At 46.0% G+C, this 14,635-nt stretch overlaps 1 protein-coding gene across 7 annotated transcripts in view; it reads right to left on the bottom strand.

Annotated features, from left to right (window-relative positions):
* pitpnm3 (PITPNM family member 3) overlaps window positions 1–14,635 on the bottom strand; it is an 856,450-nt gene that overhangs the window by 188,887 nt on the left and 652,928 nt on the right. For all 7 annotated transcript variants that reach the window (XM_038814215.1, XM_038814218.1, XM_038814216.1 and 4 more), the window contains one exon: window positions 9,781–9,970. In XM_038814215.1, coding sequence (XP_038670143.1) covers window positions 9,781–9,970 — 190 coding nt within the window. The remainder of the gene's footprint in view (window positions 1–9,780; window positions 9,971–14,635) is intronic.

Genomic DNA, 14,635 nt, shown 5'->3' with positions numbered 1-14,635 from the left:
CATATAAACTGGTGTGTCATCTCTGTGTAGCTCCGAGGTATAAAATATACAGCAATTTTTATCTATGCATGAAACACAAGGCTGTCTGTAACAGTGCACATATAATGACGTTTATTTAAGAGATTAACAGATACACTGGAGTAAGTGCCAGCCTGTACTATCGTTGAAGGCGCAGGCATCACTATAAATCATCAGGGAAAATATTGAATAGTTTGTAACTGTCACCTGCATTCTGATGCAAATCCAGGATCGTGCGAAGGACTGCCAAGTGTCCATTATTTTTCTGAATATTTAGTTTGACTTGCCCAAGGACATTGTTTTATTTTTGGACTTTACAACAAAAAAGGAAATCCGATGTTATCATGAATACAGATACATAACCACATCTCCCTGAATGATCGAGCCTGTAGATAATCACTTCAGGTTTACTGGCGTTTAGTCTATGGGGGGCAGGGCTAAGAATGAATATAGATTATATATGGTGGCTCAAAATCTGCGTTGTGTTACAGGGCTGCAGCCCATCTTCTGACTGAGGGGCACGATTCAGCGGCCACGTTGCACCCGACTTGGTGTCAGGACGAGACCATGGAAACTCGGGAGAGGCCTCTCTCTCTAGATATAGATTTGCAAAGCTCGTAAAGCCTCATGAGATTTAGTGGGCGTGATCCAGATCTGCATATTTAAATGAGCCATTAGGCTCATTTCAATATGCGTTTGCGGGATTTTTCCAGTGCCCGGGACGGAGCGGCCACGCCACGGAGACCTCGCCAGTGCGCCGTTTGGTACTGGTTCCCATAAACGTGGACCAGTCGTAATGGCACCTGGGAGCACTCCCAGGCCATTAGAGGCCCCTGGGTGGTCGGGGAACAAGCTGGCAGGGTAACTGCCAGGGTGCCAGACTGGCAGTGCCATGGTGCCTGCATGCCAGGTTGGCACTGCAAGGGATCAGGCCCGGGGAACCTTACCAAGAGGAGGATGGGTGAGATGATGTTCCTGGGGGGCTCCCCGAGGTTGGGGGGGGGGGAAGAGGGGCATTAGTTCAAAAATGGCGGGAGGGGAAAGATGGGGGCAGCCAGAGAAAATGGCGCCCCAATCTGCAAGGAAGCTTTCCTGCTTGGTTCACCAAGAAATGACTCAACTGTGGCCTCGGCAGAGAGAATCTCCCCGAGGCCAATGGAACCCAGCAAAGTGCCGTTGATTATCAGGGTGTCTCTGGGCGCTGCAGCCAAGAATCACTCCACTAAAGATGCCCAAAACCAGACATAGATTTTTTTCCCAGTTGAATCGAGCCCCATAGCTACAACAAAAGATTTGGAAAGCTTTTCAATATCATCAACCCCTGGAATCCAGATAAGTTCAATTACATTGTGGCAGGAAAGATAGGGAAGTTATGTGCTCTCTGCAAAATAGGTGGCTAAAGGGAAGTAAAGCAAAGGAGAGACTTGGCGGTACAGATACATTGATCATAGAAAGTACTGTTACATGTTAATAAGCCCAGAAAGATAAAAACATACAAGCTAGTAGGATACATTTCAAGAGGGATTGAATTGAAAAGTAGATAAATTATGTTAAATAGATAAAAATGCATAAATATATATTTTACTTCCAGGTAGCGCTATTAACGCACACTCTGGACCCATGCTTTATTTCTTTATTACTACCATTCCCACTCCCTTGTTCCATGACATCCTTGTAATTTAATTCCCCCTCCCCCTTCATCTATCCCTGATCCTTTTTGCTCCACCTGCCCCTCCCCGCTTTTCAACCACAATAAATCCATCACATTTCTGCCTCGCTTCAGTTCCGAAGTAGTCAGATTGGACTTGAAATGTTAATTCTATTTCTCTCTCCACAGATGCTGCCTGACCTGTTGAGTTTTTCCAGCACGTCCTTGTTTTTATTTCAGGTCTTCAGCATTTGCGGTATTTTGCTTTATTTAATGTTCAATACATTTCGTAAATACTCAGCAGGTCTGCCAGCATCTGTGGAGAGAGGAACTGAGTTAATGGGCGGCATAGTAGAGATTTTGGAGATGGCAGAAGTCCCGTCGTCAGAACTGAAGGTGAGAGGATTCAGTGGGCATTGGAACCTGGGTAGACATACTGCTGGCAGTGGCTAACAAAGAGGCCGTTGCCAGGGTCACTGTCTGATGAACACAGCAGCCTTCCCCCAAGAGCTGACAGTCCAATCAGATGGTCAGAAGCTCTGAAACTCCAGGCAGAGGGTGCCTCAATGGCAGGGCATCCTCAAAGACCTGGAATTGGAGTTGGGGGTCCCACAATGGAAGGGGATGGTGAAGGGGGGGAAAGGGGTACTGTGTGCAAAGGCACTGTTGCCTCTAAAATGGCCATTGCCACCATGGCCCCTGAGGAGTGTCGCGAATGGAGGGCAACAACATTTAAACCCACTGGGAGACTGTCAGGTTTCACCCGGTAGTCTTCCCATGAGGAGGTGACCCTCCTGGCCCAGGCAATCAGGCCTTAAATGGTTCAACTGGCCTCCCAAAGGGCGATTTATCTGCCAACTTTCCTGCCATTGGCAAAACCGCAATGGTGACAGTTTAGATGTTGGGTTCCCCTCCCGATGCCTTACACTGCCATTTCACTCGCCTTCCTGCTTCCCAGACCGTCTTCAAAGTGCCCGGAAAATTCTGGTCAGTCTGTTTCATGTCTGCAACCTATCATCGGCCTGACATAGGCATACACATGGAATCATACCCGAGAGATAATGTCCCAGACACTATCATCACCATTCCTGGGTATGACCTTCCCCATCAGCAGGCTGAGTCCTAAAGGACATAGCTGCTAGACTGAGATTGCAGCAGGTGGTGAGGGAACCAACAAGAGGGAAAAACACTTGACGTCATCCTCACCAACCTATCTGCTGCAGATGTATCTGGCCATGACAGCATTGGTAGGAATGACAACAGTACAGTCCTTGTGGAGACAAAGTTCCGTCTTCACATTGAGGATACCCTCCATCATGTTGTGTGGCCCTACCACTGTGCTAAATGGAATAGACTTTGAACAGATCTAGCAACTCAAGACTGGGCATTCATGAGGCGCTGTGGGCCATCAGCAGCAGAATTGTACTCAACCACAATCTGCAACATCATGGCTCGGCATATCCCCCACTCTACCATTACCACCTAGCCAGGGGATTAACCCTGGTTCAGTAAAGAATGCAGGAGGACATGCCAGGAGCACCACCAAGCTACCTGAAAATGAGGTGTCAACCTGGTGAAGCGACAACACAGGACTACTCTCATGCCAAACAGCATAAGCAGCAAGTGATAGCCAGAGCTAAGCAATTCCATACCTAATTGACCAGGTCTAAGCCCTGCAGTCCTGCCCCATCTAGCCATGAATGGTGGTGGACAATATCCCCATCTTCAATGATGGGGGAGCAGTACGTGCAAACAACAAGGCTGAGGCATTTGCAACAATCTTCAGCCAGAAGTGCCGAATGGATGATCTATCTCAGTGTTCTTCAAAGTCGGGGGAGTGACCTGCGGGTGGGTCGCGGGCGGGTGTCGGGAGGGTCTCAGAGCCGTTGTCCGCGGCGCTCCCGATCACGCAAATCCCCGTGCAGCAGTCGGTTTTTCATAACGCCGGCTGCAAGCGACGGCGAACATGTTAAAAAAATCTTGGCTGCATTGCGCATGCGCGCACGATGATCAGGCATGCATGCGCAGTGCGGCCGCTATTTTTAAAAACGGTTGCAGCTTTTTGTTTTACAAGTTCTGTAGTGGTTTTTATAAATTTATTCATTTAATTTTTATTTTTTTCATTTATTTTATTCATTTTTTTTTTACAAGTTCGGGGGGGGGGGGGTTTATTCATTTTTTCCATTTATTTTATTCATTTTTTTTACAAGTTCAGGGGGGGGTTTATTCATTTTTTTCATTTATTTTACTCTTTTTTTACAAGTTCGAGGGGGGTTTTATTTGATAACATTTTACAGGAAAAAAATTGAGAACTTTGGACAGATGGAGACTCCATACTTTCCGACACAAGAAGGCTTCACCTTCATCCAACAGGTTCCATTGGAGGAGTGTGTAAGAGGGCCAAAGGGACCCAAAACCATTTCCTCCATTTTTGTCAGCAGCAAACAAGGTAAGAGAAAATGGTGGGTCGCGCACTTCGGCCGGCGTGGGCCGCGAAGGTCGGCCGGGTTGGGTCCCGAAGGTTGGCCAGTTGGTAAAAATGGGTCCCTGGAAAAAAAGTTTGAAGAACATTGATCTATTTCGATCTCCTCTGGTAGGCCGCAACATCACAGGTGTCAGACTTCAGCCATTACGATTCACTCGACTTGATGTCAGAAAGTGGCTGAAGAAACTGGATACTGTAAAGGCTATGGGCTCTGACACCATTCCGGCAATATTACTGAAAACCTGTGCTCCAGAACCTGCCACGCCCCTTGCTAAACTGTTCCAGTACAGTTACAACACTGGCATCTACCAGCAATTACCCATATATGTCCCATGCACAAGAAACAGGACAAATACAATCCACCAATTACCGCCCTATCAGTCTACTCTCCAACAACAGCAAAGTAATGGAAGGAGTCATCAACAGTGCTATCAAGTGACACTCAGCAATAACCTGTTGGGTTCTGCCAGGGTAACTCAGCTCCTGACCTCATTACATCCTTGGTTCAAACATGGACAAAAGAGCTGAATGCCAGAGGTGAAGTGAGAGTGATTGCCCTTGACATCAAGGCAGCATTTGACTGAGTATAGCATCAAGGAACCCTAGCTAAACTACAGTCAATGGGAATGGGAGGGACCCTCCACTGGTGGAGTCATACTGTGCACAAAGTGAGATATTAGCAATTGTTGGAGGTCAACAATCTCAGCTCCAGGATGTCACTACTGAAGCTTCTCAGGGTAGTGTCCGAGGCCCAACCATCTTCAGTTAATTCATCAATGACCTTCCTGTCAAGGTCAGAAGTGGGATGTTTGCTGATGATTGCATAATGTTCCGCACCATATTTGACTCCTCAGGTTCCAGAGCAGTCTATGTCTAAATGCAGCAAGACCTGGACAATATCCAGGCCAGGGCTGTGAAGTAGCAAATATCATCGCACCACACAAGTGCCAGGCAATGACCATCCCCAACAAGAGAAGATCTAACCATCGCCCCATGATATTCAATGGCTGAATCACTCATTATCAGCATCCTGGGGGTTACTATTGACCAGAAACTGAACTGGACTTGCCATATAAATATTTTGATTAGCAGAGCAGTTTGGAGGCTAGGAATCCTGTGGTGAGTAACTCACCTCGTGACTCCCGAACGCCTGTCTACCACAAGTAAGGAATGTAATGGAATTCTCTTCATTTGCCTGGATGAGTACAGCTCCAACAACACTTAAGAAGCTTGACACAAGGGCAGCACGGTGGCCTAGTGGTTAGCACAACCGCCTCACGGCACTGAGGTCCCAGGTTCGATCCCGGCTCTGGGTCACTGTCTGTGTGGAGTTTGCACATTCTCCCCGTGTCTGCGTGGGTTTCGCCCCCACAACCCAAAAATGTGCAGAGTAGGTGGATTGGCCACGCTAAATTGCCCCTTAATTGGAAAAAATAATTGGGTAATCTAAATTTAAAAAAAAAAAAGAAGCTTGACACTACCCAGAGCAAAGCTACCCCCGCTTGATTGGCACCCCTTCCACAAGCATTCACTCCCTCTATGACCGGCGCACAGTAGCAGCCGTGTGTACCATCTATACGTTGCACTTCAGGATGTCACCAAGGTTCCTTCGGCAGCACCTTCCAAACCCATTTACCTGGATCTGCACCTGACGTGCTGTGACCTGCAGAGGGAGGGACTGGGTGCTCCAATATACAATTAGAATGGCTGGCGAGTTTATTTTTCAGCCAGAGCAGACATGATGGGCTGAACAGCCGCTTTCCATGCCGTAACCTTTCTAAGGTTTTCATACTCAAAGTTAAATCCCGAAATGCATGCAATAATATCATTAACTTAAGGCATCTGCATCTTGGGGTCCCCATTTTCAGTATCAATACTTGTTTAATGAGTCAAGGCTCAATGTGAATTTAGCAGCTCAGTGACTAGGATCAATGCACTTGCCATTTATAATGACTGGCATTTTTATTCAGCAATTACAGGAAAATAACTCAAATGCACTTAGACATTGCTTTCAGTATACCATGTAACATAAGATCCTGCACAATGGATTATGAAACAATATAATTTCATTAAACACATTGGGGCAGTTTGGGGTTGGGGTGGTTGAAACTCGGAGTTGGGGGATGGGATGGGTTGGGCCTCTGGGGGTGTGTGGGTGGGGATGGATCAAGTGGGGCTGGGTCGGGTCAGATAAGGTCGGAGTGCCAGACCTATGGGCGGGATGGGGGGGAGGGGGAGTTGGACCTACGGGCATTCAGGTCAGGTGGCATCAGTGGGGGAATCCCATGGATGGGTGAGGGAGTGGGGGGGGGGGGGGTGAGGGGGGATCCCTGGTGTGCGTTATCGTCCAGGAGTGGGGGGGGGGGGGGGGGGGGGGGAGACCCTGGGGGAGTCAAGGGTATGGAAAGAGTCATGTTGGGAGAGTGCGCTCTGGAATTTTACAATAGTTTCCCAAATGTTATAAGAGGTATGAATTCTGCTCACTTTTTCTGGGAAACTATTTGTGTAATAACCAGAACCATCCGAAGTTTGTGATATAAATCACGTTTTCATTGAATTGCAGAATCCCTACACTGCAGAAGGAGGCCATTCGGTGCACTGAGACTGCTCCGATCCTTTGAAAGAGAACCAGGCACCCGCCCTATCATTGCAACCCTGCACCCCCACCTAATCTGCACATCTTTGGACTGTGGGAGGAAACCGGAGCACCCGGAGAAAACCCACGCAGACCCCGGGGAGAAAGTGCAAACTCCACACAGTCATCCAAGGCCGAAATTGAACCCGGGTCCCTGGCGCTGTGAGGTAGCAGCGCTAACCTTTTCATTGTACCTCGATACACGTGACAATAAACAAATCCAATCCAACCACTATACACCCAGATCGTTCCCAGCATGGGGCAATTGCACAAAGGAATTTGTGCTTCTGGACAATTGCCGTGCAAATCCTTATCTGGGAAAGTCCGAGAGGGAGTCCCCAGCGCATCTTAGGGATATCCACCAATCCGATGCAGGGGAGCTCAGAGGTTACAGCCAGACACCTTATAGGTGCCTCTCTCGTCCAACATAGTAAATCCTTCACAATAGTTGATCTTTGGTTGCCTTGGCTACAGATATTCGTGGAAACAAACCTTTACACCCAATGATCTGTGATCAATAGAGCATCAAAATAATGCATGTTCTCAAAGAAGTATCTGGCTTTTGAGATTGACTTTCACGTTTTTAACTGTAGAAAAAGAAGAAACACCCCAGAAAACGCACCTTTCTACATCTGCTATAAACTGTTATGGATGATCCCCCGTTATTCTATAATTCAGATAAAACTAAAACCACTGCTTTCTGATAATAGTTTCAGTTTTCAATTGTTCCCCAGCATTGAGGATCCAATTGATGGACATTTCCCAGGAGAAATGTTTGCTTATTCAGTATTCTTTGATCAGAAGCAGCATTGTATCACGTGATGTGAACAGCAATGATATTTGGACTAATTTAGTTGAACTGTGCAGCGAAATATCTATATATATCTCAATTACACCGTCACGAAGTGGTTATGAATTATTCAAACGGCTCTGAGGTTCCAAGGTTATATACATGCTCCCAACTGCCTCGGCCTTTGAAGATAAACTTGGTTAGTTTGTACACACACTGGGAAACAGAAAATCAAAGCCAGATTGTATCCTTTCGAGACAAGCCAGTCTTATCTCCAGTTGGAGTGAATCACGATAGGTTATGACGCACAGAATGGCTATAGCACAGAAAGAGGCCATTAGGCCTGTCATAAACTTGCCTGCCCCTTGTAAGAGCTACAGATCGAGTCAAGTAGTTACACTACCACGCCTCCCTCAACAAACTAACTACCCCCGGGTCACCTGCCTATCCCCTCACCCGATCAGCCAACCACCTCGCAAACACCCAACTAACCCCAATCTCCTGACTACCCACCTTGACCAGACCGGGCTACCCACACCGCCCAACCATCCCTGGAAACCCAACTACTTACTCCCTGACAACCCAACAACCGATCCCTGACTGGACCCCAAAATATTCCACCCCCATCCCAACACCAGCCTGCCTACACACCTGACCAATCTGATAACCTTTCCAGACCCAACCAATACCCTCTGACCCAACCTGGTCCATATACCCACAACAAAACCTGACCATCTCCTGACCCAACTCGATTACCCCCTTACCATCTAACCAACCCTGAGCCCACCCAACCGCCCTTATGACCCGACCGTCCCCTTATAACCAGACTACCCCCCTGAGCCCACTCGACTCCCCCCCTGACCTAACCTGGCTGACCCCTTGACCTGGACATCCGTGACCACCTGATTACCCACCTCACCCATTACACCACCTATCCACCTATCGATTTGGCCAACTTCACACCCACCTTATCATGCGCCCACCTACCCATTCTTCCATTCACCGAAAGCTTGGACTTTTAAACTTACTCGAGTAAAGCAGCTCATGTTGTAAAAACGGGTGTGTCCTCTCTCCCCCTGACTTTCTAATTCTCTTTGTTCTTTAGGAGGCAGGTTTAGATAAAGGATCTGGATCGGCGCAGGCTGGGAGGGCCGAAGGGCCTGTTCCTGTGCTGTAATTTTCCTTGTTCTTTGACTCTTCTCCACTCCGATGGAGTTCCCCAGGGAACAATGAGCTCTTCATTCCTTTGCCAGCTGGGTTCAGAAATGCTGGAAGGAATGCACAGTGCTGGGTCGGGAGAATCTTTGCGCACAGCGACAGTGCTTGCAGCATTGCCACCGACCAGAAACTTCGGATCGTTTTGTTTGTCTTGAGATTTGTGAGCAGTTTAAGTGTGTGAACTGTGGCCCTGTAACCCACTCGGAACTAGAAAAAAACCTTCCGAGTCATTTCCACTTGGATCGTCACAACAACAATAAAAAGAGCCGGCTGGAGATTAAAGCCTAAATAAATGCATTGGTGAAAATTCAGAATGCAGTGTCACTGCATCACATGTTCCTAACAACTTTTTAATTGTGTGGGTGCACAATTAGAAAATATAAGACCAGAAATAAAACTGCAGTGCATCCGGGCGAGGCCATGAAATTAATACCTCAGCATCATACATTTCCTCAAATGTTGACTAAATCCTACTCTTCCATACCGTCTGCCTCCAACGTGCATCTGGATAGCCCACTCGACACATTCGCTCATCTTCTGTGTGAAGTAGTTTTGCAATATTCTTTTGCGTATAATATTAATAATGAATGTCATCTCTGATCACAACAGGAAAATAGACTGTTGACTGCAGGATGGACAGATTCCAGAACCCCATAATTCATTTAGCTCCAACATCTATCTACTCCCGCACAAGCTGGTAAACTCTCCACCTTTTCCGGACATTCAGACTCACTGGGCATGCCAACAAGTGAATCTCATAGAGAGACTGTGTAATTGAGTAAGGCCCTCAGTGTGTATGCCTGCAAGTTCTGTGAAGAACGGCAGGCTCCCTGCATTGCATCCTGACCTACGACAGGGTTGACATAGTTTGTGCAACTTGATACAAGAAGGCCCACTGTACGTCGATTCATTCACATCGCCTTAACAGTCTAAACAAGTCTCCATTGCTGTGATGTGCTGGGGTGCATTTAGAATCTAATACTCACCTGACCATTGAATCCAAGCCCATCCTCAGACTTCAGGAACTCGCTGTAAACCTGATTCGCTTTGCTAATCACTGATGCCACTGCATCTTGATATTGAGGGGACGAGATTGCAAGCAGAGGCAATGCAGCCAGTGGAATGTGATCCTCGCTGCTACTCAGGCAGCCTTCATCATAGCTGTACGGATTTAAGCTGGTGAGGAAAAGAGAAATTCAAGTTCAAAGAGCTGAATGGAGGAAAAACAAAATAAGCCTGTCCTTCTCATTTGATCTCAGATTATGCTGCTTTAAAAAGTAACTCAAGGCGGGTATTCATTGCATTGATATCTCGGCTGACATTTCCACAATTGCATTTCCTGTGTCATTTAACAAATAAATAATGCCGATTTAAATCTGTCTGCAGACAAATTTGAACTGTTCTCTTATTTATTCCAGGATAAAACTTTACAAGCAGACCGACTGCTGATCAATGCAACTTTTCGAAATCCCTCGCACCACCCCCCCCCCCCCAACAAAATTTTTTTTCAAATTTGTATCACGGAAAGGTATGAAAAACCTCAGGCGTACAAAAATACAACTGTATCTTCAGATGAAATAAAACACTTAATTTCTGCTGAGATTCAGACCAGTCGCTGGCACAGTCCCAGCTGATTGATTCAATCATCCTCAGACAACACCCAGTGTGCTGCAAGAAGCATTCAGCCTGTCATGTTCTGTAGACTGGCCAAAGTGAATGATGAACTACAGAACATCTAGTTCAAGTAACTTCTTGTGGAACAAACTGTATCTTAAGATAACTAGGATCAATAAAATAATAAACTACCAACCCTAATTAACTATTGAAGAGCTACTGCAAAATACATCCATCCTCCAGCACAACCTACTCCCAACTCCCAGGGTCACGTGGTGGTTTTACACTACCACCTAGTAGTCAGAGGTCGTGCGCAACATTATGTTTCATGCATGTCATCACATCCCCTTTCCTTTGGAAAATTAAATTATTTACATACTATAAATTACTTTTTGCATTTCACCATGATATGCATAACTATTTACATGTTCAGAATTTTTTTACAATCTGTCACAAGTTCAGTCTTTCTGGATTGCACCATATCCTTGTAGACCTTCTCAGCATCTGCTAAACTTGCAAAGGTTCGTCATGTTCTTTGTTGCTTGAGTTTGATGTTCTTTGTGTATTGATGTATCATGCTCTTGGTGTACTTGTTCAGTGTGTTCTTCAGATGTTTTAGGACTGTTGCATGCTTCTTCCGGTGGTTACATCACAAACAATTTGAGGCGTTTCGTAGACTCATCGGCAAACCTCTCTGTGAATTTGGTTTGAAATCTCTCCCTTGCCTCTTTTTTTTGACAGAGTGGTTACCTTTCTGCTTCTGGATGAGCAGATTTCTCCATCGCTTGGAACTGAAGCAGTTCGCACCGTGTGCCTATTGTTTGCTTCCCGCATTGTGTGCAGACATACACTCTCCTGCACCGTGTGCAGTTTTGTACCATTGTGTCAATTTCCCGGAGGATATCCAGCCAATAGACACTTTTTCTTTCCATTGTGCTCTGCATGGAGTTCGCTCAGAACCACCGATCTTAAACATTTCTGAATTCTCTTTTTTTGTAGCAAAACTCCACCTGCAACACTCAACACTGCTCTCATGTTGTAGAAACCGGAGCAGGATTCTCTGGGCAATCCTTCGTGAAGATATCTTATCACCTTCTGCAACATTGGGCCTTCTCAGTTTCTTCTCTTGGTTTGACACCATCAATACAGATCATCCATTGTGGAGGTTCTTTATTACCCTTCTTTACATATACCATTAAATTAACCCAGTCTGGGGGGACTTCAATACGCTTAATGACACCCAAGGCAGTCATTCTCTCTAGCTCTGCCTTTAGTTTATCCCTTAATGGTGCCAGCACACATCTCGGCGCCTGAATCACAGGCTTCGCATCTTCCTTCAATTGAATCTTCTACGTGTATGGGAGCGTACCAAAACGTCGGAAAATTTCAGGGAAATCATTCCGTATGGAGCCTCCTGAGGGGTGAGGGCCTGTTGTAGCATTGTCTGCACTATAGACTCATCGGACAAGCTGCAGCTCCTCACACGCCTCAACTCCACTTAAAAACTTGCGGTCCGCTGCCACATCAGAAAATTTCCACTTGTGAATTTTGTTTTTGACATTGACATCAAGCTGACATGCTCTAACAGCGAGATTTTGTTACCATTGTAATCTCTTAACAATGCCATTCTGGGACCTATTTGTGGTTGAATCAGCAGCTTTAAAAAAAAACATCGGTCAGGTTGATAAGGTTGGCCCTCGCACCAGTGTCGAGCTTGACTGTTATCACTGTGTGATTTATCTTTAATGGCATTGACCATTTATATTTATGACTATCAGTCTTCAATTCACTATTGCTGCAGATTGGTACAAATAAATTGTCATTTGGTATGACTGGAGTCTCCCTGTCTTTGCTGGAGATCATGTCGACAAAGAATGTGTCCTCTTAGGCACACTTCAACAATAACGCTGATACTCTGTTTTATCAGGCCTTCTTCTTGAAAAACATGGGTTGCACTATTATTCCTGCCATTACAGATGGCACAAGTCTCTCCATAGGCAGGGCATTGCTTTGGCAAATGCTGTTTGTCGCATTTTGTACATAAAATGGAGGATCGGGTCGGCCGCTCAAAATGTCCGACCGCACTGGGAGCATTTTTCTTATTCAGTTGCGTTACCACACTAATTATGTCTGCCGCCTCTTCTACCTTTGTGCTTAAATGCCGGAGATTCAGCATGCTGAGCTGCTTTGTTCCAAGCTCACTAGCGTGACATATTTGAATCACACTTTCAAGTTGCAGGTCTGTTTCCTGCAGAAGCCGCTCGCGCATTTTATCGTTAGAGATTCTGAAAACTATCTGATCACGTATCAGATATTGACGGCTGGAGTGTGCTGAAGTTACACGACTGTGCCTTCAATCGCAAGTCAATGAGGAAGCTATCAAATGCTTCTCCCGCGTTCTGGGTGCGCGTACAGAACATATGACGCTCAAAAGGTTTCATATTTCTTTTAGGGGAACAATGCCGATCAAATTGTTTAAGGACTTCATCGAAGCTTTTGCTGTCAGCCTCGTTTTCAAAGTCAAAAGTGTTGAAAATTTCAATTGCTTGGGGACCCGATACAGTGAGCAGCAACGTGATACGCCTTTCAACGGGCTGGGCCTGCAACCAAGGGCTGAAACATAGAGTTTAAACTGTTGCTTAATCATCCTCCAATTCGTGTCTATGTTACTGGTAATCCGAAGCTTCTGAGGTGCCTTAATGCCTTCTATCCCATGCTTCGGAGTTTTCCGGTACGTTGAGCACCAGATGCCTGTAGCTAGCAAGGTTAGTAGCAAAGATGTGTTTTCTTCCTTATCCTTCAAAGTTATCTTTAGTGGTTTGGATTTTTTTGGTACAGAATCTTCAAGTTCCTAGTAAATCAATCAGCCTGGTACCATGTCATGTTCTATAAACTGGCCGAAGTGAATGATGAATTACAGGACATCTAGTTTAGCTCCACATTTCCCCACATCCCCAACGCTACTCGACCCTGAGCCACTTACCTGGTGACCTTTGCAGCACCAGCATGGGCACCAGCTTCTTTCCAGGGATTGAGCACCAAATTGAAGTCTGGCAATCTAGTGCAGGAAGTCCTGCACCATCAGAGGTGCTATCTTTTGGATGAAGCGTAAAACTAAGAACCCCCATCTGCCTGCTCCGGCAGATGTCAAAAATCCTACGGCAGTATTTCGAAGACCGGCAAGGGTTATTCCCCCCGTATCCCAGCTAATATTTATCCCTCAATCAAAATTACGAAAAACAGATTATCTGGTCACTTTCACATTGTTATCTGTGAGAATTTGCCACAAGAAATGTGGCTTCTGCCTTTTCTCCATGGCAACACTTCAAATGTACATGATTGGCTGTAAACCACTTTGAGACGTCGGTCATGATAGGGTCTATATGAATGCAAGTTTTTTTTCCTTCTTTATCAGTTTACTGTAGCACCTCACCAGTTCTATTATAACGAGTCCAAAGCTTCTGCGTACTCTGTGGGCGGGATTCTCCAACTCCCGAGCCGCGTGTTTCTCGGAGGCCACCATTCACGGATAGCGGGATTCTCTACTCCCACCACCTGTCAATAGGATTTCCCAATAAAGCCACCCCATACCGCCAGGAACCCGGAAGGCAGGAGCGTGCTGACGGAGAGAACAGAGAATTCCAAACGCCGGAGGATTCAGGCCTGTGTGTCCAGATTGTTCAACCACCAAGTTTCTGGGATGTTCAGGTTGATGACTAACTTCTGCAAGTCTCTTCACATTTCTTCTGTTATCTAATCCAAGGTTTGCCTAATTTTTCACCATGACAAGAATCAAGCCGTTAAGTCATAAATGTTGGTCCTCCAGCACCGATCATTCGGTTGACTAACAGTCATTTTTGGTCACCAAGGCTGAGATCCTGTGAGTAAACGTGCTTGTACTCACTGTGCAGTGATTCCCAACTCCTGAAGCACACACAGTAAAAACAGAAATGACCCAGAACATAAAGATTATCCCCCAGCAGAGTTTGAAATCGATATCCATTAACAGGTACCATTCTACAATTATTCCAGCACTGATGCAAGCATGGTCATGAAAGAAAACCTATTTCCCCGCATGGTAGACTCAATATAGTGGAAAAAACAGAGTCCTGTTTTGGGCACGTTTAGCGGTGTGTTTCTCGCGCCACCGCTATCAAACGGGACTTTCCTTTGGCCTCGGTGAGGAATGCTGTGCCAAGGCCACAATTACCTACATTTCCTGCACTG

This window comes from Scyliorhinus canicula, chromosome 12, assembly GCF_902713615.1.
Source record: "Scyliorhinus canicula chromosome 12, sScyCan1.1, whole genome shotgun sequence".
Taxonomy (NCBI): domain Eukaryota; kingdom Metazoa; phylum Chordata; class Chondrichthyes; order Carcharhiniformes; family Scyliorhinidae; genus Scyliorhinus; species Scyliorhinus canicula.
Note: the sequence above shows the minus strand (reverse complement) of the source record. Positions and strands in the feature narration are given on the sequence as shown.